Here is a 24,600-nt window from a genome sequence, read left to right as displayed (position 1 = left end):
ACTGTGAAATTTGATACACAAAAATCAGCATGACTTTGGAAGTGAAGAATGAAGATTTGTGCTTAAAATGAAAACCTTAGCAATGTCAGCTTTATTCTAGAGCAGCTGCAGCTATGCATTCAGCCGTAGTGTAGTGCATGTGAAGTAGGATCTCTCAAAAGTCTTCTTCCGAGGAAAGAAACTATGATGATTCTTCTTTCAGTAAGTGCTCACAATTTTCTGCTAGTCCCGGTTAATATATCCAAGCCTTGATTTGTATGTCTTAAAAATACTGAACAGTTCCCAAAGCAGGCTGCGTCCCTGGAGAGAGCTAGATGGGTTAAGGTTAAAATTCCTTGGCAATATTCAGCCCTTTTAGGGAAAGAAAAGCAGGGTTGCAAAGCAGAGCGAGAAGAGATGAACAGCAACAGACAGACTGTCTGACTCCTTTGGCTTCCAAATGCTAGAAGTGCATTTTCCCTGGTAATTGCTGTATATCTGAGTATTTTGTCTAACATGAAGGTAAGAAAATTGCTTACTTAATTTGTGCTGGTGAAGTGAATATGGAAAGTGCAATGAAATATTAATTTATATGTAGAAATAGTTAGCTGAAAAATGTAATTGGATAACATTACAAGAAAAAAGAAAATTTAAAAACAATCTTGCATAAGCAAACAAGCTGACTAGTGAATAGACTGCAGAAACCATGAACAACTGCGTGACCTAAAAAAGGGAGGAAAAAGTAGAAAAGGAAAGTAAATTTGCTTTTAATTTTTTTGTTTTTCCAGGTGCTGAGGATTTTTCTGTTGCTGGAAGTTTCAGGCTTCCTTCCCATTTTTTCCAGGTGAATATTTACTTAACAAAATACATGCTGAAGGTTAAGCATGTGTAATTGTGGTGCATGATGTGAGGCAGGGTTTCAAGGGGTCATCAGGTACATTTCCTGGGAGGAATACACACCTTTTGGTGTCAGCTCTGTCACTGCCACCAGTGGCGACAGCAGTGAGGCATTATGGTGTCCTTTAACTTCTGCCCAGAGGAGTCAGCCATCCTTGGGGGAGAGAGTGCACAGTGATGGTGTGAGGCACAGCAGCCCATGTCTGTGAAACACAGCACAAACTGGGCACAGCTTTCCCCAAACCAGCCCCAGTCCCAGGGACAAATTGCACCTCCAATGCCTCCCATGGAAACTGGCGGTTTGTTTTGTTGCTGATCTTTAGGCTAGGTGAATGTGTCTAGTTTCTTCTTTCCAATGGCCAGAAACACCAAGCTGGGACTGATTTCATTGTAACACATGAAGAACAAATCCAAGTGGTTTTATACTTAACCTGATCATACCCCTTATTATTATTGAAGGTTGACTTTGCCTTTTATGAAAATCTTGCACTCAGTGCTTATGGATGGAAATCCCTGGTGATATTCCTCTCTCTTTTCTTTTGTTTGTTGGGTTTTTTTTGGAGGGTGGGTTTTTGTTGTTTTTTGATTGTGGTGTTGTGTTTATGTTTGTTTGTTTGTTTTTTAAATGCAAAAACCAATACTGGAGCAGCCCTTCTCCAATCCATTGCCGCTGGAGTTCTTTTGGCCCTTGGTCTGAGTGCAATGGCTGTACTCAAAACCAGGTAAAAATGGACGTATCTTTTCTGTATTCATAACCTCATTAGCATATGCTTTGTTCCCCAGTAATTAAGAAGCCACTTTAACATTAAACCCCCAAATCAGATGCTCAGACAAAAGTCCCAGCAGAACAAGAAAGCTGAAGAGCAAAGAGCTAAGAAGATAAATCCTCCAGTCTGTCCCAATATGTTTCCGTTCAAACCCATGATGTTTATATGTTATGTTGTAAAATAATTTGTGCTCCTTTTATTTTGGTGATAAAAGCTCAGCTGAACTGTCCAGTAAGCTCAGGTATTTCTCCACTGATCTTGGTTTGTACCAATTTCACTGATTTTTCATTGTGGCCATGTGGCATCATGTCACAAGGGAAGAAAACTTGGTTGCAAAGTGTTACCTTCAATGAAAATAAGTTGATGGTTTTTACACTGCAACCCTATGGATGTGCAAGAAACTTGCTTTTGATTTTCCTTCTCATTTACTTTGATGTTACATCAATTAAGGAGGGATTAGTCAAAATTAAAGATGTGCCATGAGACAGTACTTATTTTTTTAAGAAACAAAAACTAGCCCACTATATATAAGATTTTATTGTCTACCTTAATAACATTGTTTACTTTGAAAAATGTTAACAAATTCATATCAGGTGTGGTTAGTCCTATTAAAAATGTAAAGAAACTCACTTAAATTTCTTATCAGATTTCTTTTGACTTCAGTTACATATTAGATTTTTAAACAAATTATGCCAAGCTCATGAACCAGTCTAAAAACATTATAGTCAAAGAAGTTGTCTTTCTACTAACTTGTTTTCTGAAATATGGTGGCAATACCAGGTGTGGCTGTTCTCAGAAAAAATAGTGAGTGTCTAGAGTAGTAGCACTGTCTTCACAGTAACAAACTATTCTGGCTCTGTGTTTGGATTTTCTAAGATCTCCTTTGATTTGCATTCAGATTAGGAGACGGACAGTGGCAGTTTATGGCCAGTATGGAGGAAACCCCTGCTCTGGGGATACCTTTGAAACAAGACCATGCACCCCCACAAGGGGATGCCCGACAGAAGATGGCTGTGGTGATCGGTTTAGGTGTTTCTCAGGTACCATCCGAGACCATTTTCAATATCTCTACTCATGAAGTTAAGAAAATTAACTTGTTATCTTTCAGCTTCAGTAAATGGGCAATGTATTTGCAGTGTTCTTCTTCTACAGACGGATTTGACTTAGGTGAATGTTTCCTTTGTTTTGAGCCTCATCTATGCATGCTTTTAATTTAATCTGGAGTATTGCAGAGCATTGAAGATAATATGCTGTAGCTCTCTAACTTGTTCTGCCTTATTTGTTTGCCTCAGAGAACAGGTTTTTCCATTATAAGAAGGTAGTTACGGAATGCAACCTTTTGTTGATGTCTTGGAGCTGTTCTAGGCTAGTTTCCAAACATGAAATGACCTGGATCGTGGAAAGTAATGCTCCCTAAAATGTATCCAAGTGGCCCCCATTACCTTCACAGAGGGAGCACATTATCTCGTAGGTAGATATTTATCACAGAAGACCATGATAAACATGTTTTCATGCTGCTGGGGAGACAATCACAGTTAATCACCAGTGATTGGGTCAAAGAGTGAAAGCTTAGGAAGCAGATCTAGAAGTCAATTGTTTCACTGACATATCATAAGCCTTGACTGGTTATGGCTCTCTTGAGTGTGCTGTGCGCTATTTCTTTATGTCTACATTTAATGTTTCACAAGCCCTTGTGGGCACAGGCTGTTCATTATGGGAGTGAACATGCTAATTAATGTAATAGATTAATAGGGCTTCTGCTTTGGTTTTAGGTGATCTATTTTTAACCTAGCAAACACTTCTTTCCTCATGCATGTTTATCCTGATTTAGGTCAGTGCATTAGCAGATCCCTAGTGTGCAATGGTGATCAGGACTGTGAGGAGGATGGTGCAGATGAAGATCGATGTGAAGAGAGGAAAACTGTATGTGATATTGACAAAACACCTCTGAATTCAGAACTTACAGGAGCAGGGTAATGTTTTGTGCTAGGCTCAGTAGTTCTGGTACCAAATGCACTTAAATTTTGATGTATTTTCAAGCTCTGGGTGTACAGATAAGACTTCCTGGGCTTATGGAAAAATATCCCATATGCAGAAGTGTTCAGTACAACTGCTTCCACCACTGCCAAAGGTTCAGTTCAGGATGTATAGGTCCTTTGACCTGAAGCAGAGAATAAAGCATTCAGTGTTTCGTTCTGGCTATTGAAAGATACCTACTAAGATAAGAAATCAGATTTCAACTAGTAACACATGATATTCAGCATGGAAAAAATGAGCCAGCAGTGTTCATTCTTTTTGTTCATTGCTGAACACTCTAAATTCAAATGGATTTCTGTTTTTACGTCTGAACTGCAACCTAGCAAAATAATTGTTTTAAGCTTCTTTGGTGTTAATTTATCATTTCTTGTGCAATACATTTCAGATATAATTAACACTGACCCCCAATTTTGGAATGGATGCCCCATTTTTCTGTGTTGCAATAATTGTTCAACAATAAGACTTAATATCAGTTGAGATAGATATAAATGTCTTGATCTGTAGAGAAGACTTGTGATTTTTATTGACAAATCAAGACCGATATTTCATTTTCCAATGTGTAATCGTGCTATGCATACTGCAGTTCTGCATGTGTAAAAGTCTGTCAAGTGATAACCCCTTGGTTAAATCAGCCTGTGATCATGATTTGCAGATACAGTACTTAGTTCTAATGGCTCTGTAATTTTTGTCTCTGTCTTAATGACATAATTTTCTTCTTGTAGCTTTGATATTATTACTGGTGAGACTAAGGGAAGAGTCATTCATACAAAAAGTTTTGGAGGGCAATGCAGAAAGGTCTTTAGCGGCGATAGGAGAGAATACTACAGGCTGAGTGAAAGTGTTCTCGCTTATAATTTTCAGGTATGTTTACATTAAGCAGTAGCTTTGTATTTATAGTCAGGATTAAAACTGGGAGAATGAAGCAAAGCTTGCAGGAGACCGTTGGCAGGTACACTTCCCTAAACAGTGCTCACTGACACCTGTACCCTCTCTGCTGTTGCTTAATGATATTGATATTGATATTTTGAAATATCAATTGGTGCATATCTTGTTAAAAAAAAAGAAAAAAAAAAGAAAAAAAATTTAATTTGTTAGATGTGATTCTGAATCTCTCACAGTTAGTCTGAATGTAAAGCTAATCTCCTTAGCATAAGCAGTGACCTGAATCACACTAAGAAATGTTTTGGAGGGTGAAATTCAGGGCTTTGGCAAGCTTTGTGTAGATGTTCCAGAAATGTTTTGTTTGAAGTCACTCACTCAGTGATTTGGTCTCACATTTATCAAAAGCATGCAAAAAAATCCTTAGTGTACTTCACTGCATAGTGTAAATACTTTATCTACAAATATGTATGAATGCATTCTCATACTTTTCCAATAGTGTACAGTACTTTTTATGAAATCTAAAATTAATTCAGCCTGAAAAACAGATCAGCTTATTTTGCATCACAAAGACCTTGTTCTACTCTATAAGTTATCCCTTTTATATCCTGCATGAAGCTCTTTGTATAGACATCTATCTTTTACCTTCTAGGTTAAAGTTCAGAATGATTTCAGTTACGAGTTTTTCAACAGCACCTGGTCTTATATGAAATTTGTAGAGCGGTATGAAAATTCAAACAGTTACAAACACACAGATACAAACAAACAGAATAAAAATCTGCAAAAGGTATGTATAACTTGTCACTGTAGTTTAATATTGCATATAAATATTTTCATTATTTTATTAATGTGTTTTTGTATTGAGATGAAAATGCTTGTACTTTTTTGGCACAAAGTGCATGAAAGTAAATATCTCATAAAACCTTTAAAAAGAGATCACTAGTTTGCTTATCAATCCAAAGGAGTTGGCTGCTCGTTCTGTTTCCTCCATCTTACCTATTTAGTAGTACTTTATTTATTTGCTATCAGTTTTTCTCCCTATTTAAGGGAGAAATCATTGGCTTCTTCTCATAATTGATTAATATTTCTGTTTTTTTCAAATGGTTTATTGCCTTTTTTTTTTCTGCTACCTCTTGGTCAATATAGTGGAGCAAAAAGATTGAAATGCTTCTGTATTTAAAATTAACTTATTTTATAATGCATTTTCCATTAGGAGAACTCCATTAAGAGAGAAATCTGGTGTCTTTACGAGCCAGAAGGTCAGACTGCTTAAGTCTTTAACTTATTTTAAAAGGAGCATTAGATAAATACTTTGAGAGTAATTTTCAATTATGAAGTACAACATCTATATAACAGAAAATAAAATCAAGTAACAAATGTATGCATTTTGTGGTCCCCAAGCAGACACTAACAATGACGTATTTTGAGACTCAGCATAACCAAGTTCATAAGTAACTTCGAGAGTCTGAAGTAAAGTATTGTATAGGAAGACTGGATTTTATAATTAAGCAGCATCCTCAAAATGGCTGGAGCCCCTTACAAGAAAAGCCTTACCTAGAAAAAATAGGGTGCAAAGAACAACTATACTGCCTGTGATTTGCTTTCAAACAATGCTTGTTAACTTTCTTCTGCCAGGCTTCTGATTCTGGAAGCCATCATTATCTTTGAAGAGTGAGATTTCACTTGTCCTTTTGCTAGTTTTCAAGTACACAGGAGGAAAAGAAAGATGTTGCACCAATTATAAATAAAGGTCCAACCATATTTCATGACTTCAGGGTGTTCTTTTTGCATTTGCTGTGTTGCTTAGACATACCTAACAGCTCTGTAAAGCTGTTGGTTAGTTGCCAATAGAATGTGTGTGCTGTCTGGCTATTAGGATCCACTCTGACAGTCACATGGAGCATGACTGATGGCTTTTCCTTCCCCCAGAGTAAGCAGCTGATGGTTGTTGAAAACAGTGTGGAAGTTGCTCAGTTTATTAACAACCGCCCAGATTTTCTCACTCTTGCGGAGCCTTTCTGGAAGGAACTGTTCAACCTTCCAGTCGTCTATGAGTACAGCATCTACCGAAGGCTTATTGAACATTTTGGGACACACTTCTTACACTCTGGGTCTCTAGGAGGACATTACAAAGTTATTTTTTATATTGATACTGACAAAATGAAAGCAGAAGGTAAAGTACAAGAGTGTTTGCTGCAGAAAGCAAAGTCAGTAATGAAGAATAAAAATTTATATGTATGTTTTTCCAGATAATGTCTAAAATCAAGTAACAAACTTCTACGAGTTACCGCATTCTCTTCATGGTCAAAAGAATGAAGATTAAAAAATGTGCTCAAACCACAGGATTTAGTTCTAGATCTATGTTTGTGGCCTGCAGTGCTCTGGGTATATATAAAAAAGTTATAGTCAGTTTAGGATCTCCTCAGGCTAAACTTGAATATAAATCTCAATGTTAAGTTGAAAGGTTACATGGAGATGAAGGCTGGGTAAAATTGTGTAAAGTAGGAAGAATTACAGAGCAAACACCAAAGTGGCGCCTATAATGGTAATCAGTTGGAGCACTGCTGTAGAATTACAGACTGCTGAGAAAATAAATGATATTGTAAACTGTTCCCAAATACACCTCATGCCTCTGAGCACTCATCAATAAGCTTTAGCAATGTGTGGATCTCTCCACAACACAGCAATGCTAGTTAGTTATCTTCTAGTTTAAGTGTACTTCATGACCTCTCTAGCCAGTGGGAAACTCAGAAATGAATCTGACACACTTTCTGTGTGCAATACTGTTAATGGATGGATTGTCTACAGGTGTCAGCATAACAGACTTGTACAAGTGTACCTCATCAGGCTGGAATGCACTCATTGTGAAAAAGAAGAAGACGGAATGCACCAAACTGGATGAACTGCTACTGACTTCTTCAGGTAAACATTCAATGGTGACTCACACAGTTGTCATGTATCCATCTCTCATCTCATCCTAAATAGCTGTCAAAATGAAGAGCGGGTGTTGATAATTTGATGAGTTCTATCTCAACATGCTGAACCCAGACATCAAGTGTCTGGTTTAAAAGGCTCTCTGGCACTTGTCAGCTATTGCTAATGCTTTCCCAATAAATAGCACTTTTCTGGAAACCCTAAGTTACAGCTGCCAAGAAACCTGGAAAAACAGATACCTCCTGTATATGATCAGTGTGAAAACTCTTGTCCAGGCACAGATGGTTGAACTGCACCACTGAGTTCTTTCATTACTTGCTAGCAGAGTTTTTGTGTGTATTGTTTCTATTTCCATTTGTAAACATAGCAATGCCTATGTCTTGTGTATTTCCTATCCTAACTCTGCAGGAAGCAGTGGCAATAAAATTAAGGGAGACCCGTACATAGAAGGAGGAAGCCCAGGTGCAGTTGCTGGCCTTAGTTATCTAGATCTGGATAATCCTGCTGGGAACAGTCAGATGTACACTGCGTGGGCTGCATCAGTGACAGACTATCCCAGAGTAATTAAAAAAAAGGTAAGGCTATTTTCCTGAAGCACAGGTGAGCAGATGGGATCACCTCAAGGGGAGAAATTATTAAGCTACAGCTGGTGATTAATCACGCCATGATCTACACTCACTTTGTTTCCAGATCACTTCATAAAAAAGGAAAGTGCTCAGGAAGAAATGCTGTGAAGCTAATATGATCAGGTGCATCACAAATCTAAGTCCATCAACAGGTCAATATCAGCCTTCAGTGACTTTAGTGGAGTTCTGGTTATGAATAGAGGGTCATGTAAGCTGTTGGAGAAAGACCAGATTTGAGACAGCCCCTTTACCAAAATGCATATGGGCACGTCTGAGTGGTTTCCACTTCACTTGCCAACTTCTGCATATTCCTTTTATCTCTGCTCCTTCACTTTGCATCCAGAAGTTTAGCATAATTGGAGATTCTCCAAGTCAGACACTTCAGAGCTGGGCATGGCCCTAGTCACTGCTACCTTCTCTATGTCCCTTTTGGGATCTGCCCGCATACTCAAGAATGGTATAAACTCCAAATATTTCTGTTAGGAAGTTTTCAGCTAAATGTAAAGACATATAATATCATAAATTAATCAATTATAGGCAAAATATTTTCAATATTTGTTACCTTTGATCACTGTTCAATGAAATGCCATAGTGGGCTCTTTAAATATCCTTATTTTTTGATGCTGGTAACATCTGGGTGAGAATTGAAGTTACTGTACATTGGTGGTCTGTGTTGTACTTTTATCCCACCTGTATTCTCATAGCTCAAATACATTTAAACATGACTGATATTCCAGTAGTTTTAAAGGATGCTTTTAAACAGAATTGGCTTTTCATAAAAAGGCTAATAGTAAATACTAACATAAGATTTTAGCTAATTAGCAATTTAGAGCATCTAATGTGCTAACTCCCATGTGCAGAAACATATGTCACAAATTATTTTGTGCGATGAAATGTGCTTATAAACTCTAATATCACAGTCATAATTATTTAATATCCATGTTTTCCTACTGTGTGTAGCTAACACCATTATATGAGCTGGTAAAGGAAGTGCCCTGCTCCTCAGTCAAAAAGCATTACCTTAAACAAGCCATTGAAGAATATATGGCTGAAAATGATCCCTGCAAATGTCAGCCTTGCCAGAATGGTGGTGAGGCAGCCGTGGAAGGAACACAGTGTGTGTGTTACTGTAAACCTTACACCTTTGGAGCAGCTTGTGAGCTGGGAACTCTTGTGCAAGATCAGCCAGGTCAGCACTCTTTAAACCTGGGAGAGTTTAGAAATGGCAAAATGTGCTCTCCTGCTTCCAGTCTGTCTGTCCCACTGCACACCCATGCAGCGGCTGCTGGGGTGGGATATCTGCAAACAAACAGCATGGGGAGGGTCATGCCAAGCCTGAGGCTTTGTTTGGCATGTCTAAACAGTCCTTAGCAAAGAGCTGGTTTTATTATTAGTGTTAAATACAGTGGACAGTACTAACTTGCTCAATACAATCATCTGTAAGTACATACCCTAAATTAATTATCAATGACTTAAAAATTTTTTACTTTTAAATTATATAATTAGTAATAGCTGATAGCTATTTTTATGTTCTCTCAGACACTCATAATATATAGCCTCTATGGAATTATACCTATGCCAAAGCTGGGGAAAGATGGAAGATTAGTTTATTGCATGTAATTTTGTGTAAGGGCAGAGTTGGGGCCATCTCTAGCTTTGAACAGCCTGTGCCTTTAAACCTCTTGGAGGGAATGCTTTAAAGAGAGAGTGGTTTAAAGAGGGTAGTTTTCACATTACCAAGTATTCCCAATTGTTGCACAGGTGTTGTTGATGGACAATGGAGCTGCTGGTCTTCCTGGAGTCCTTGTTCAGAGAGAAGGAAATCAAGGAGCCGAACCTGTAACAACCCCTCCCCACGAGGTGGAGGGAAGGCCTGCGTAGGAGAGCAGCATGAAAACAAAGCATGTGAGGATGAAGAGTTGCAGCATCTTCGGTAAGTAATAAAAAAACTCTTGGAGACAACAGCTGAAAGATTTGAAAATTTATTTCAGAGGGGTGCATAAACTGTTGAATTCAAGGAGATTGCTTACTGAGCTTTAATATTTAAGTTGAAAGAAAATGAAATTCAGAAGCTGTGAATGTCACAGAAGACAAGGCTAGGAAATGGGGTAAAAGCCAGTAAACTTGACAGCATTCTATTTACCACTCTCTTGGGTAGCCTGCAAGTGCCCAATTTCAGTATAATCATAATGTAAATGTACACATAAGTGTTTTGAAAATGGGCTTCACTGAGGAGTGTAGCATTTTGAAAGGAAAAAAGACTAAATTCAAACTAAACTGTACTTTTGTTTGCTTTATAGATTGATTGAACCACACTGTTTTGATTTATCCATAAATCCTACAGAATTTTGTTCACCTCCTCCTCTCTTAGAAAATGGATTTGTTCAAGTAAGTTATTTCTATTGCTGTTATCTGTTCTATCCCTACCTGCAATGTCTTTTCTACAGTTAATATGGATGTTCACTTGCAAATTTGTATTTCTCTTGGCAAGCTTAGTATCCATCCTAGTGAACAGCCACTCTTGCATTTTTCACTGTCTGAAGTTTATACAATGGTATCTAAAACTTCAAATTAAAAATGATATAAAACTAAAAAAGCCCCATGCTCAAAAACAGAACAAGATCTTTGCTTCTCTGGACCATGGTAGCTACAGAGAAAAGTCATCTACTTGTCCTTTATTCCATATATGTATTAAAAATTTACTGAGCCATGTGAATTACATATAAAATCACAACAATATAGAGAAAAAATGCTCAGTCATCCAGGAAGCCCATAGTGAAATTATAAACATATTTTAGGAATCTTCACTCTGTAAGTCACTATTCTGCTTTCTCTGGTGAAATGAAGACCTGGCAAGGTACTTGGCTCACCATAGCTTAGGCCTATTTGACAAGGGGGACTGATTCCTCCCTTGGATAAATGGATTATGTCTTCTTCATGATTTGATGCTGTTATAAGTCTCTTTGCTCAATAAAAAGATAAAAGGATTAGTTCACAATTCATTAGTTGTCTCTGCACAACTGCAACTGGCAGAAACAGCCAAAATCTTGACCCCCCCTCTTTTGCCAGTGACTTTTTTTTTTTTTTTTTTGTAATCAATAGTTGTCTTCTATATAGGTATTTTTGGTTCACAAACTAAAGGTAAAAATCCTGCAATTCATGGAGTAGTCTCAATTTTTCATAAGATCTCTCCATAGAAGACAGTGAGTGAAATAGACAGTGAAATATAAAATGAGGAAAAACCTGTGTCTTCAAGTTCACCATGTTAACCTTTAGAAAGCTGATAACACAGCCATCCTAAAAATTGGCAAAGCCATATACTCTCCACTGATCTCACCCCAGCCCAAGGCTGTTCAAGATCTTATCCTGCCCTGCTAATGTTTTATAACAGCCATATTTGCAGTTTGTTTATACACCATCAGGAGAGCACTGTTCCATACCCCTTTTGATCAAATTTAGTGGCTTCATAACCAGGATTGCCCCCAGTATTCCAGACTCTCTCATCACTGCATTGTAGAGTAGCAATAATAATTCTCACTGTCCTCAGCTACTGCATTCCAGAAACACAGAGAGCTCAGTGCTGCTGGTAGTTCATATATTTTATATCCAAAATTTCACCTATTCCTTTTCTTTCAGAATGCTGAAAACTCATACCCTGTTGGGAAAAACATTGTTTATGCATGCAAACATGGATATTCTCTTGTTGGTGATCCTGTTGCTAAGTGTCGCAGTAATTTAGAGTGGCAAGTTGGAGAGAGATATTGCCAGGGTATGTCTAAATGATTCTTGTTTTGCACTACAGCTCCATTTCTGAATTCCAATGGAACATCTCAGAACATCTGCTTTTCAGATACAACGGGGGGAAAAGACACACCTGTATTTCCCAGTTCACTAGACATAATCAGTTCTAAATTGACTTCTTCTGTGAATCCAGATATTGTAATGCTGAACTAGAAACATACCCATAAAGTCTAGTTTTAAGGTAGGCTGGAACTGAGGGAGACTAAATTCCAGCCCAGGAATTACCTCTTGTGGAAACAAGAATTACTGCTTTCTTCAAGTCCTAGGTCTATATGCAAGAACCATGCGGATTTTCAGCACTGCAGTTCAACATCTTCCTTTTCTCCCTTCAAGCAGGACTGACTTGTCACAAATGCTAGCCCATACTTGTTTAAAGGCCATTCTTGTCTATACCAGGACATGGTCTCCCAGGGTCCCATATTGTGTGATATCTCTCTACTAGGAAGCTGTTGCCTAGTAAGAACTCGTCAACAGAAGCATGGGTCCTAAGGACAGGGAAGCTCTCACAGCTAGGGCTACACCTGCAGGCAGTAGGAGGAGACTGTCTCTGTGTCCTTAGTTTTGCATGTTTGTCTGGTGTGATGAGTTAGTATCCTGACCTTTCTACAGGAAAGTCAGCTAACCTCAGCATTCAATTTTTAAGAAAATAAAGAAAATAAAATACATGACTGCTTTATGCAATCCACTGATTTACTGTGGCTCTCTGAAATACTTCAATCCACAGAAACTGCTTGTCTCCTGCCTGACCTGGAGAGAGGTTTGCAAGGAGAGCCATGGAAACCTGTGTATGAGATTGGTGAGAGAATAACTCTGTCTTGTCCACATGGCATGCACTTGGAAGGGGCACACTCCATTTTGTGCGAGCCCAGCCTCAAGTGGTCTCCTGATGTGAAGACTATCCAATGCAAAAGACCAGGTAAGCCACTGCAGTCCTCAAGTACAGTGCAGGAGTTTCTTTCCAACTAAGCTTTATGTAGTTTAGATATGTGTAGAGATATTGCTGAGACAGTGATAGAGAAGCCATATTTACATCACCAAAAAGAAGCACTGAAAACATGGGGATGTGTTTTCTGTGGTCTGTTCAAACAAGATGCCTGAAGGCATTTCTCTGAAGTTTCATTAAGGCTTTTTGCTTCCCACTCCCCTATTGCTATAGAGTGTTGTCACTAACTATTTTAAGAGGTTACCTGGGATTTATGCTATCTATTCTGCCACTAAAATATGTTTCACTTTTCGCACATTGTATAACACTACCATTGTATAACTGCACCTTAGAGTTTTTCTATCTGGAAGCTGTTCAGAGCACCAGAGCCTCTTATGACACAGGAAGACAGGGCTGGGTGACTACTTTTGCTGATCTGGCAGTCAGACAGCTGATATGAAGTAAATATCCAGAAACAGGAAGCAATGGGAAAATGCTGCTTTAAGTTCATGCTGTTTAAGCTCTAGTTTGATATGGGCAGGCAGTGGCAGAAAGCAGCTCATGTTCTCAAATTCCAGGAATAATTGGAAAGTTTCAAATGCTTCCATCAAAATGAAAGAAACAGCTTGTGCTTGGCTGTATTGGGAGCATTATATTAGTATAAAAGTTAAAAAAAGAAAGGACAAAAATTGGATTAAGAACAGTTAAAAGCTCAAGAAGTATGAGATAAGAAGGGTAAAAATTATGAAGATAAGTATTCACAGACACAGTGGCATACATAAGTTTGGATAGGAGTGTTTAGTCACTATGCAACCAGCTACCCAGGGGATAAAGAAAATGCAGTGATTTTTGGTGAATATTTCTCCTCTGCAGGAAGACAGGGTTATGCTTGCTGCCTGTATCATAATGCACTGCAACTCTTTCTTTTTCTTTTTCTTTTTTCTTCTTCTCTGGTAATTTATCTATTTTTGCTTAGCAAGTCTTAATCTGTAAGGGATTAATCTGTTTTAGGAAAGGCAACAATCTGAAATACTAAATTTTCATGTTAGCAGACACTCAATCTGAAAAAAAAAAAATCAGGGTAAAAACTTCTTAGAAATTGTGTCCATATAGATTTAGTGAAGTCTTGCTGTTAACATGCTATAGAAACCTACAAAGAAATGTTTAGCAAAATTTAACGAAATGTACCTTAATGAAAGGTACATTTGCAATAATGAAAATTCCCCAATAATTACTATTATTTTTATTTTAAAAGTTGGTACAAACTGAGGACTGATGATGGAACTTGTAGTTTTCATTACCACCAGTATAAAGATACTTGGGTTCACATAGGGGCTTGGATCCTTAGTTTTTTTCTAATGACAATAAGGAAGTCAGTAATTCTGAAACCTAATGACAAAACTGCTCCCAGCTATGATTCAACAGTGCTAAATTTAGCAGAAACAAATAACTGCTGCAGAAATGAGATGAATGTTTAAGCTTCAACGTAGTACCTGTCTCTGCATCTGGCTGGTGACCCATGGATAAATTACTGAACAGTAATTTTGCAAAGTGTATTGTATCTTTTTAACACTGTTGATTACTTCCCTGTAGTAGACACTTTTAATGACCATGTAGGATGTGACTTTATGTCATGACTATAAAATTCAGTGCCTTTTAAACTCAACTGATAATTTCAGAGTAGACCTCTAACAGTCCCTTGTTTTTCTGACCCTTAATATCTGTGTGTTCTTCTACTTCAGTGCCCAGTGTGAAAACAGAAGTGACAAATCCTAAGTGTCAGCCATGGGAGAAAGTATATCAGTCACAATGTGTGTGCAAAATGCCCTATGAGTGTGGGTAAGTTCAGGCTGAGTTTGGCAATTAGATTTTCACTTTATTCAAGACCAATTATGTTTCTAAAGTTTTCAGTCTATGACAGAGGAAAAAACTTTACTTACATGAGGAAGAGACATTGTACTTGGTTTGCTTTACACCTCAATCAATGTCCTCTTCATCACTTACCTGCCTTGTCAGAACTGTCAGTGGATTTTAGCAGTGCTGAAGTTTAGTTGGATGACAGAAGATGAAGGCAAGTTTTGCTTGATCTGTGAAGTAGACGAAAAAGGATAAAATTATATTTTCAAGATTTAGAGGATTGAGGAAAAGTTAAAACAGAGGCCCATGGGACACAAACCATCAAAGCAATAAGCTAGTGAAATAAAGCAGATTTCTTTTCACTGCTGAGAGACTAGGGGATTATGAAAAGCTCAGTAATCTAATTTCATCACACATTTACACAGCAGTTTTCACAGTCATGTCACTTTTCCTGACTTCATAACTTGCAGATTAGAGTTTGCTGTTTCCTGTTTGATCTAAGCCTATATTCTGCAATAAGCAATGCAGAAGAAATAATGTAAGGAAATGAGTAAGTCTCTCAGTTTTTTGAGAGACACAAAAATAAGATAACCAAAACAGAGGACCTGATACCAAACCTGATACCAAAGGGCACTGATGAACACATGTGCCAAAGAATTCAGCACTCCAACACCTGGGCTGGTTTACATAGACTGGATGATATCTCCTATCAAGTCACTCCTATGAAGTGGGTGTGAGCTTTAGATATGATATCTGGCCAGGTTTATGTGACTGAACTGAGCAGTTTGGAAATTTCAGGATAACATACCAAATATGTCTTACCCTTCTGTAGTAGGAGGATGAAACTGTGAAGGTGTGTCTCAAGTGATTTCAAAGTAGAACATTCAGTGGAGCATGTGTATTTCCCATCAGGCACATAGACTAAGAGTGCTCTGCATGATGACTCCAATTTTAAGGCAAGATTTGCACTCTGAACATCTCAAAATTAAAATTGGTGAGCTCAGTTCAGATGCTGATCCACTAGGTAGTTCCCTAGGGTCTGAGGCCGTTGGCAATTGTGCAAAGGTAAGTGCCAGGTTTGTAATAACTCTGCAATCTAATGCTATTCCTATCCTTAAACACCTAAATATTTTAATTAATCTGGTCCTGAAATTTTTCTCTCAATACTTATATAAAAGGTTCAGCAACTCCTTTTCTGGTTTATGTATGTCTTGAGGTCAGTTCACAGAATACAAGGGGAATCAGAGCTAAGGAAGGCCTTGGAGGTTAAATGAATTACATTTAGTTGTGCATTGAAGCTTCATTTGTAATTAATCTACTACTTGCCGGTTTCTATTTTTTATAATTAAGTTTAAAATTGCAAGAATATAGATAACAGTCATTCCTGTTACCTCATACCATCATTTCACTGCCTTGAAATAATGCATCTAATGTTACAAGGATAAATCATCAGCTGTCAAAGCAGACTAATCTTCCAGCCTGTTATAATGCCTGTAAGAGTAAAACATGTAAGCAGATCTTGGTCCCATCTTTCCTCAGAGAGCAGAATCAACTTGCTTTGTTTTGGCAGTGACTTTCAGCAGTAGCCTTTTCTCTGAAGAGGGCTTGGAGCAAGAAGAGTTCATGTGGTAATTCAGGAACACCTTGGTCTCAGACTTGTCCTCCACCTTTCACTTTCCAAGAGACTAGTTACGGAGACTGCCCATAACAGCACAAGAACCCTGAAACAGGCTGATAATTCGTTCCCCGTGATAGGATGCCTTAGGCTACATCTGTCCCCATCAATAAGAGAGCAAGGGAATAATCCCTAAGCACCAGAGCTGCTAAATTGCTATAGCAGTTCCTGGTAGACCTTTGACAAAGGCCAATTCCTGTATAATTCCCAGGCACAGCTCAGGAGTGACCATTCCAGTCTGATGAAGTTCCCATCTTCTGGGGCAAAGATGGACAGCAGCTACTCTGTGTGAATTGTCCCCAACACATGGAGGGGGCCAGAGCACGGTGTGTTAATATAGCTGGAACCTCAACCTCCAGTAGCTGAGAGTTATCTCCACAGTGAAACATGAGACTTGATAATTTTTAAGTACTATCCCCTCTTTTTTCCATTCCAAATTTGTTTGCAAAGCATCTGTGTCTCTCCTGAAAGTCCTTGGATTGTGGTACATTAAAACTTCTCACCTCAAATGTAATTTCAGGAAGTTAAAATAATTCCTAGCATGATGAATTTTTCTCTTCACCAAAAGTTTCCTACCTCTTATTGCAGGTGAAAGGGAGAGAAGGTATTTATGGACTTAAAAGGTATTATTTAATTTTTCACAGTAGGTGCTTTAGTAAAATGTTGCTCTTAACCTTATTTTTTCATGTAAAAAGGATTGAATTTCTCACATTCACTTTGCACAAGGATTATTCCTTGCCTCTAATACTTTTTATTGCACTGTTGTGATGTTCCCAGCCCTGGGAAATATCCTTTCTCAGCAATGAGTGCAAATTATTAATTTCTCTTATGAGCAAGGAATCTCCATTCTTTTTCTTATGCATCTTAATATGATGATTTCCACTTCTGGTGACCCAGTTGTAGCAAATATGTAAACCACTCTCAAGGCAGTCTGGGTCATTGAACTCTAGCATGAGTTTGGCAATATGGTCCCTGAACTCCTGGGTTCAACCTTCTTTGGCAACTGGTTAAATCAGTTCTCTTTCCTCTTTTGGGTGTTGCTAAAATGGTGCAAAGTGACAGATTAGTGCTGAGGTCTGATGTCAATATTTTTAGGTAAATTAAGCTGCCTTTTCTGCAAGATTTTGACCTTAATACTCAGATATTGAGATTTATCACTTAGGCAAGTAAAGAAGACATCTGAACAATTTAAACTATAATAAAAAATTAATTACAGATTAAATACAATTGCTTTCCCTGGAACACATTTTGTTCTTTAGGATGATATATAAACAGGGAGTTTTACTTATACTTCTGTCTGTAAAGATAACTTTCACATAAAAATCAGGGCTCCACTATCTTAGCGACTGTGCAGCCAGATGACCAAACAGTTCAATGCATAGAAATGCACCTGCTTCCTTTATCAGGTGCCTGCTGCCTATATATCCCTTTGTCTGTTCTCTTGTGCCTCAGAATAAGAGGGTTAACCTCATTCTTTATGTTAGCAAAAGAGGATTAGGGAAAATTAATGCAACAAACTTTACTAGAGATTTAGTAACTGTCATTTTGACCCAGTATAGCAGTTAAGGGATCTGTCATGGTTGTGGATGCTAACCTAACTGGTAGATACAATAGAGTTAATAAAAACATTTGGCCACAGGTAGATGCACCAAACTTCTCAGGCTCAGCTAATGAAGTCCATGCCATTTTTTAGATACCTTAAAGATGAACTGTGCTACAGATATTTTAAAATTTCTGTAAAGCCAGCTCTTTTAAAAGTCTTTAGAGTCATCTTTTTAAGAACCATTCCCAAAGCTTGGAGAAGGCTCTTTTCCTTAGTGCCTTACTTATAGATCAAAACCCACTTCCTAATTCACAGGGGAAAAAAAAGGAAAAAAGAAAAAGAAAGAAAAATTACCTTAATGCCTGGCCATTAAGTCAGCAAGGTTTGAGTTCTGGCATTCTTACTAGACTTTCCTCTCTACAGGCACTCCCCTGTCCTTCCGTCAGCCTTGTGAAGCTCATTAGGGCCATTTGTCTGTTCTCATTAGGGTCATTTTCCTCTTCTCCCCACCAATTACCTGTTTATCTGAGGCTGATGTTCAGAGTTGGCTTATTAGGAACCAAAAGTTTCAGTGGAAGTGTTTGTGACCTCAAAATGAGGAGCTGTGCTGAAACTTGGGCTGTGGGGCTGAATTTCAAAGCTCTCCATCCCCTGGGAGCCTATCTCTGCTCTCTGGTATCCTGTTACCCATTGCTGTAAAGTGCATCCAGGAGAGCACAGGCATGTTCTGCTCCAGATAGTTGCTCTTTTGTTCATTCCACACAAAAACTGCTGATTGCATTGAGAACAAGTGGAGAAGCCAGGAGTTTGAGATTAAAACTCAGAAGTAATGGAAAGGTTTTTTTTCCTCTCCTCCTACACTTGGAACATGAAACACAAATAATGATAACTTCCTGGAATTGAAGTAATGGAAGGGTTTTTTTACTCCCCTCCTACACTCGGAGCATGAAACACAAATGGTGGCAACTTCCTGGAACTGTCCCCAAAGAAAACACTGTTTAAGGTTGTCCACAAATTGCTATTACCAGTTTTAAAAACTCATTTATGTGGGTGTTAAAGTTCTATCCGCATTTCAAGAAATAAGCAATTTTTCTGGGTAATTTTTTTCTTTAAATTTCTGTGGAGATATATATGTATTTCCAGAAATATCTTTGGCTTCTGATGGTTGATTTTAAGGTATTGTTTAGTGAAAGCAAAGCATTTTAAAGGAAAATAAAATCTTAAAGTATTTTTGAATACCTTATGTTATAAAAGTTATGAAATACTTACAAAATATTATATGTGCATGTTTTATATGTCATCTATGTATAAGAAATGTTTTCTGTATGTGTACTTACATTCATGCATGTGTCATAAATTAGACAATAATTGAGATCTGAAATTTTTTCAACTAAAGTCTCTCTCTCTGCTGCTGAGGTCAATAGCAAAAAGATGATAATATCCATATCCTTCAGATGGGACAGATCTTCACTCTGCTGAGGTACAGCATCCTGTGGAAAAGGAAGTAGTCTGAGCTGTCCATATGTCTATGTCTTGAGTTCTTTGCTGCAGTCTTAGGATATTCGTCAGTGAACAGAGAAGTTATAGCTAGACTCTGAGTGTTTTCCACTCTCTCAGCTCTTTTTAAGAGTTACCAAGATAAAGCACATTTAAATAGTGCAATTCCTGCTTTTGTTTTCAGTCCTTCCCTGGACATCTGTGCTACAGATCAAAGAACCAAGAGAAACACACCTTTAACTGTTTGCAAGATGCATGCCTTGGAGTGCATGGGCAGAAAATACTCTCTAACTAATGCAGAAAACTGCAAAGTACCCCAGGCAGCTGAAATACCATGTGGATCATGCCGTTCATGGGAAAAATGCAATGGTAAGAGATTCTTCACAACTGTAAGCAAAATTGTTCATATGATCAAAAGGAAATCTTTATTCTCCCTTACACATTAGCAGTTGGGCAGTTGGTCTGTCCTGCTATAGCATCTGCAGTCCCTCCCAGAAGCACCAGGCACTGCTAAATTGGCTCAAACCATTAGCCAAGTGTTTGGCATCCAAACGTGGTAGGAATCTTCAACCATGAAAAAGAGAACCCTGCAGGATATTGTAACAAAATGTGCAATCTACAAAAAAAGCTTATTCCTAGTCGCTATTAAGTGAATCAGCCTTTTGGTCCAGTTTCTTTTTGAAGGTGAAACCTCTGCCCTACTCTTTTTCACTATATCTACCTGTTCCGATTCCTTAAAACAGCAGCTGCAGGAATCCTTACTGCCCACAGGAATAACCAATCCTCTCCTGAAATTTTCCAAGCAGTCTCCCCAGCAGGATCCTTGGCTAGGAATTAAAAGTCTTATTGTATGCTAGCTGGGAAAGCCAGTTAAGGTTGTTTGTTCTTCACTGTCAATCCCCAGTTTCTCATATAATGATTAAAGGTGAGGTCTCTTCCCTCAGAGGAAATAGTTCCCGGTTTTTGTAATCTGTTGCGGTGGAAGTTTTCAAATTCCTTGATTTATTTTCCCTGAGTGTCCTATGCTACATTGCATTTAATGAAGGGTTACCAGGAATGGAAAGATGAAGCAATAAATTAGGGTTTTAGAAGTGCTCAAGCTAGAGGCATGGTTATTGTCATAAATTGAAAATAAAAAGGGTTACTAGATAGGAGTTCATCTCTTTTGTCTAGCAGTGTTGAACAGACAAAAATAATAGCAATAACAAAGTCAAAACTGTCTGGAGCTTCAGCAAAGAAGCATGGGCAAAAAAAAAAAAAAGCATATGACACCAAGAAAAAGACACAGTTATGAAAAATAAATATCAGGTGGAATCTTCTTACATAAATGTCACTGATACAGCTACATACATTTATTTATAGATCTTTTGATCTTCATGAAACTGTCTGTATGAAAATATAGATACAAGTTGTAAGGGTTTGCATGATCAGTTTGTTAGTGTCCAAAGACAGATTTCTTATCTTACAAGTTGTCTTACCTCTAGAGTAGTAGATACATGGTCCAGTTCAAGAAGTAACATCAGAGAAGGCTTTGAGTACAGCATCTGAGACACCTTGAGCAAGCTTTTTCCCACAAGCATGCTCAACCTCTCCAAGCAGAAGCCCCAGCAGTGCACAATTTGTTTCCACTTCGAGTTTTTTCACTGAGCCTGAATATTGGGTAATGTTACTGAAAGAATTAGGGAATTAGGTTAAGCAAAGAATGATAGAATAGCAGAAAGCTTTGGGTTGGAAAGGACCTGTAATGGTCCTCTAGTCTAATCCTCCTCAATCACGTAGGATGTCTTCAACTAGACTAGGTTGCTCAGATTCCTGTCCAACCTGGTCTTGGATATTTCCAGGGATGGGGCATTAACCATCTCTCTGGCCAACTTGATCCTGTGTTTCACCACCTTCATCCTAAAAAACTTCTTCTTCATATCTAGCCCAAATATGATCTCCTTTAGATTAAAACCATTATTCCTTGTCCTAGCATTGCAATCCCTATTAAAATGTCTGTCCCTATCCATCTTAGAAGCCCCCTTGAGGTACTGGAAGGTACTATAAGGTCTCCCTAAAACCCTCTCATCTCCAGGCTGAACAATGCCCAGTCTCTCAGCAGTCTGTGTAGAAGAGGTGCTCCCTCTGGTAATTTTTGTGGTTTCCTCTGATGCTGTTCCAACAAGTCCATGTCTCTCTTTGAAATCTGAGCATCCTCCAGAAAATTGCTTTCAGTCTTACAGATTTCCTAGAAACATTTTAGTCTGGCGAGGTTTTTTTGGTGACTTAGGTGCTTTCCTGACTGTTTTTCCTCTGTGCTTTTGCTTAGTGCCATCCAACATCTGTGTTTGTGATGAAGACGGGCTGTGTGAGGAGGGAGGTGCCCAGGTCTGTGCTGAAGTGAGCGGCTCTGCTGCCCGTCGGACCATGACCGAGTGTGAGGTTGGGCTGCTCAGATGCCGGGGGGAGACTGTCACCCTTGTCAGCATAAGGCCCTGTGACATGCAGAGTAAATAAGATATGTTACCCTTTATTTTGCTTATTGCTGTAGCATATGTCAAAACGTGTCAGCTCTTGGTCAGGACATACTTTGAACCTTGCTCTGCCAAATGTAAGCTCTGCTGTGAAATCCCTCACAGCTGATCAGACTGTGCATCTGATCAGCTCTGAATCAAGGCCTGAGGCTCTTTGTTAGACAGAGATGTACTTGCCACAACTGCTCACAACAGAGCTCTTGCTTAGGCACCAGCCTTACCAGTGGCAGATTTACTTCGTATTTCCATCAGAATTAAAAAATATAGCTGAAGTGCATTGCTGAAGTAGCTATTATAGTGATGGATTACCATGTCTGATATTATCAATATGTTTTTCTTAAAGACACACAAACATATGCTTGCACTTGAGTAGATTTAGATAGGCAAAACATAGAGACTAAGCTCTACGAAGTAAGAGGTATGATTCTTCTCTTTTATTAAAGCAGCTTCTTTCTACCGTATGCTATCCAGTTGAGCAAACCATCTGCACAGAACTGAACATGTTGTTGAGCCTGATGCACTTAAACGTCAAAACAGTGTGCATTAATAGTAAAACCATATTAAAGTAATGAGAATACATCTATGCTTGCAGCTTCTAATACACAGAACCACTTCACGAAAAATCACCATTTTACACTGTCATTATTTTTATTATAATGAGCTTCACTAGTAAGCACAGGTAACTCACTTACATTTGTCACATGCATTTATATTTGTGCCAAGACTGGTTTCCTTACAGACAGCTGCACAAAGAGTCCTTCTGCCTTAGCAAATCTTTCTCAAGGCAATTATTAGAGAAAGCACGTCTTTACAGCAATGAAGACATTCTGCATGCAGTCCCCTTGGAGATGCTGCTGGATAACCTTCAAAGACTATTCCTGAATAAAAGAAGTCTCCTATACTCTTTCCTTACAGAGCTAAGCATTCTCTTTGGCATAGCTGGACCATGATATCTTTGCTTACATTTCAAGTCCATTAATGTACCCATGCTGGCAGTCCCATCCCTTCTGCCTATTCTTGGATGCAAACAAGGACAAAGGGCCGGATAGAGAGCTGGGCTGGATGTTCAACCAAGTGCAGTACTATCAGCATGTATGATATGGATATATGCTTTTAAAGCAACAGATTTTATTTCTTACTAATATTGTAAGATTAAACATCTCTCTTGTTTATCATGCTTCTACCAGTAGTTTCCTTGCATAAACCTTACCCTCAGCTGGATAAAGCTTTCCTGTGATGCTGGCAATAAAGAGTAAGCCAGAACAGGTGTGGCTTTCCTTGGAGTCTCTCTCTTGTGGGGGTAGCCATGCTGGAGGGGAAGGTTGCCACACAGTAACTGAAAGTACCTCCTGACCTTTATAACCTTTATGCTGTCTGGAAATAATATCAGATGGTGGGTTTTGGTTATTTTTTCTTCTTGAGCAAATAATAAATTTTTGTGAGTAGCATACAGATTAAAATAGGTAGAATAAAATCAAAATAAATTTATTCAGCTATTTTGTCTTTATTATTTGCTCCAGAGTAGTAAGCAATAGTTTATCGAGCACCCAGATGTTTCCTTACTGCATTACTCTCCAGTCTCTTGTCCACAATTTCTAACCTTTTTCTTGTGGCATTTGGCACAACATGTGATTGGACCATGAGTCCACTGGATAGCAATAGCTTCTTTATCTGCTCAAGGCAAGAAGAAAATCACCTGGAAATTTCCTGATAAATAGCACAGAAATAGTAGTGACTTGGTGATTCATGTCTTCAAACATAGGGAAGTGTGGAAATCCAGCAAGGGCCTCAAGAAACGTTGAGAAATCCTGTTTCAAAAAACAATAAAGTTGCCAGATAATAATCTCAATACATCAGCAGGAACAGCTCTCCGTGTCCATAAAATAAATTAGTCTGAGATAAAGCAGCCAAAATATTAATGAAGGCTGCATTTCAGATGCTTTATTCAGTCCCTGACATCTCACTGTTTATCTGACCCATCAAAATCCTTTTTCTCTTCTTTTTCTTTCTAATTACCCACTCCATCTTTTCCCCTCCTACTTCTCAGCCCAGTCAGCTCTTTCTCTGTGTGCTCCTCACAGACACATTCCCTTCTACTGCCAGACTGAAGGTGTCCAGCAAGGATCTGCTGTCCTTCTCACTGTGATACCACACTCCTTTCCCTGCCTGACTTGTGACTTCCCTGCTACATCAGGGGCATTTCAGTTCCATCACCCCTCCTGAAAAACCTGAGTACATTTCACAGTGTCTTAGAATAGACATTATGGGCTTTTTTGTTTTTTGTTTTTTCACCAACATTAGCTGACTGTCTAATACTGCATGAGAGGAAAAGTAAGGTGGATAGGTAGATGTTTTCTTTAAAGGAATATGACTATTCACTGGAAGAAGTGCAGGTTCATGTAGGACCAGTCACACAGTCTGTCCAGTCACATATGGTATGCATGTCTGCTGGCCACACTATGTCCCTGTCAGTACAGAAGCATCTCCAGTCACTGTGGTCCACCACACTGATATTAAACTGACAAATAAATGCAAAATTTTTCTTGGTAAGAAACCAAAGTCAGATGAATGAGTGTAAGAGGGGGGACCACGGCTCCATGGAATCAATAAGCTTAGCAAAATTACCTGGCAGAGAGTGGTAAATCCCTTTGTTTTACCTGAATTAAATGACCA

The 24,600-nt window shown here is 38.5% G+C and overlaps 1 protein-coding gene across 2 annotated transcripts; it reads left to right on the top strand.

The window, feature by feature from the left end:
* Window positions 1–361: 361 nt before the first annotated feature.
* Window positions 362–23,415, top strand: C7 (complement C7). 2 transcript variants are annotated; one of them, XM_056513818.1, is made up of 18 exons: window positions 362–501; window positions 768–823; window positions 1,526–1,598; window positions 2,542–2,683; window positions 3,475–3,616; window positions 4,403–4,541; window positions 5,212–5,346; window positions 6,489–6,732; window positions 7,368–7,481; window positions 7,902–8,068; window positions 9,080–9,308; window positions 9,881–10,052; window positions 10,420–10,507; window positions 11,756–11,888; window positions 12,645–12,836; window positions 14,585–14,681; window positions 19,599–19,783; window positions 21,723–23,415. In XM_056513818.1, exons 1-18 carry the CDS (start codon window positions 496–498, stop codon window positions 21,908–21,910), a joined length of 2,502 nt encoding a protein of 833 aa, XP_056369793.1. In that variant the 5' UTR covers window positions 362–495; the 3' UTR covers window positions 21,911–23,415. The 2 variants fall into 2 exon arrangements, with proteins under 2 accessions (XP_056369793.1, XP_056369795.1); XM_056513820.1 differs by lacking the exons at window positions 362–501; window positions 768–823; window positions 1,526–1,598 and having other exon boundaries at window positions 2,596–2,683; window positions 3,475–3,566.
* Window positions 23,416–24,600: the final 1,185 nt, after the last annotated feature.

This window comes from Oenanthe melanoleuca, chromosome Z, assembly GCF_029582105.1.
Source record: "Oenanthe melanoleuca isolate GR-GAL-2019-014 chromosome Z, OMel1.0, whole genome shotgun sequence".
Lineage (NCBI taxonomy): Eukaryota > Metazoa > Chordata > Aves > Passeriformes > Muscicapidae > Oenanthe > Oenanthe melanoleuca.
Note: the sequence above shows the minus strand (reverse complement) of the source record. Positions and strands in the feature narration are given on the sequence as shown.

Excerpts from the sequence above, each read along its gene's own strand:
- C7 (XM_056513818.1), top strand. Across the intron at positions 2,684-3,474 it reads TCGGTTTAGGTGTTTCTCAG|GTCAGTGCATTAGCAGATCC; the intron begins GTACCATCCGAG and ends ATCCTGATTTAG. Across the intron at positions 19,784-21,722 it reads TTCATGGGAAAAATGCAATG|TGCCATCCAACATCTGTGTT; the intron begins GTAAGAGATTCT and ends GCTTTTGCTTAG.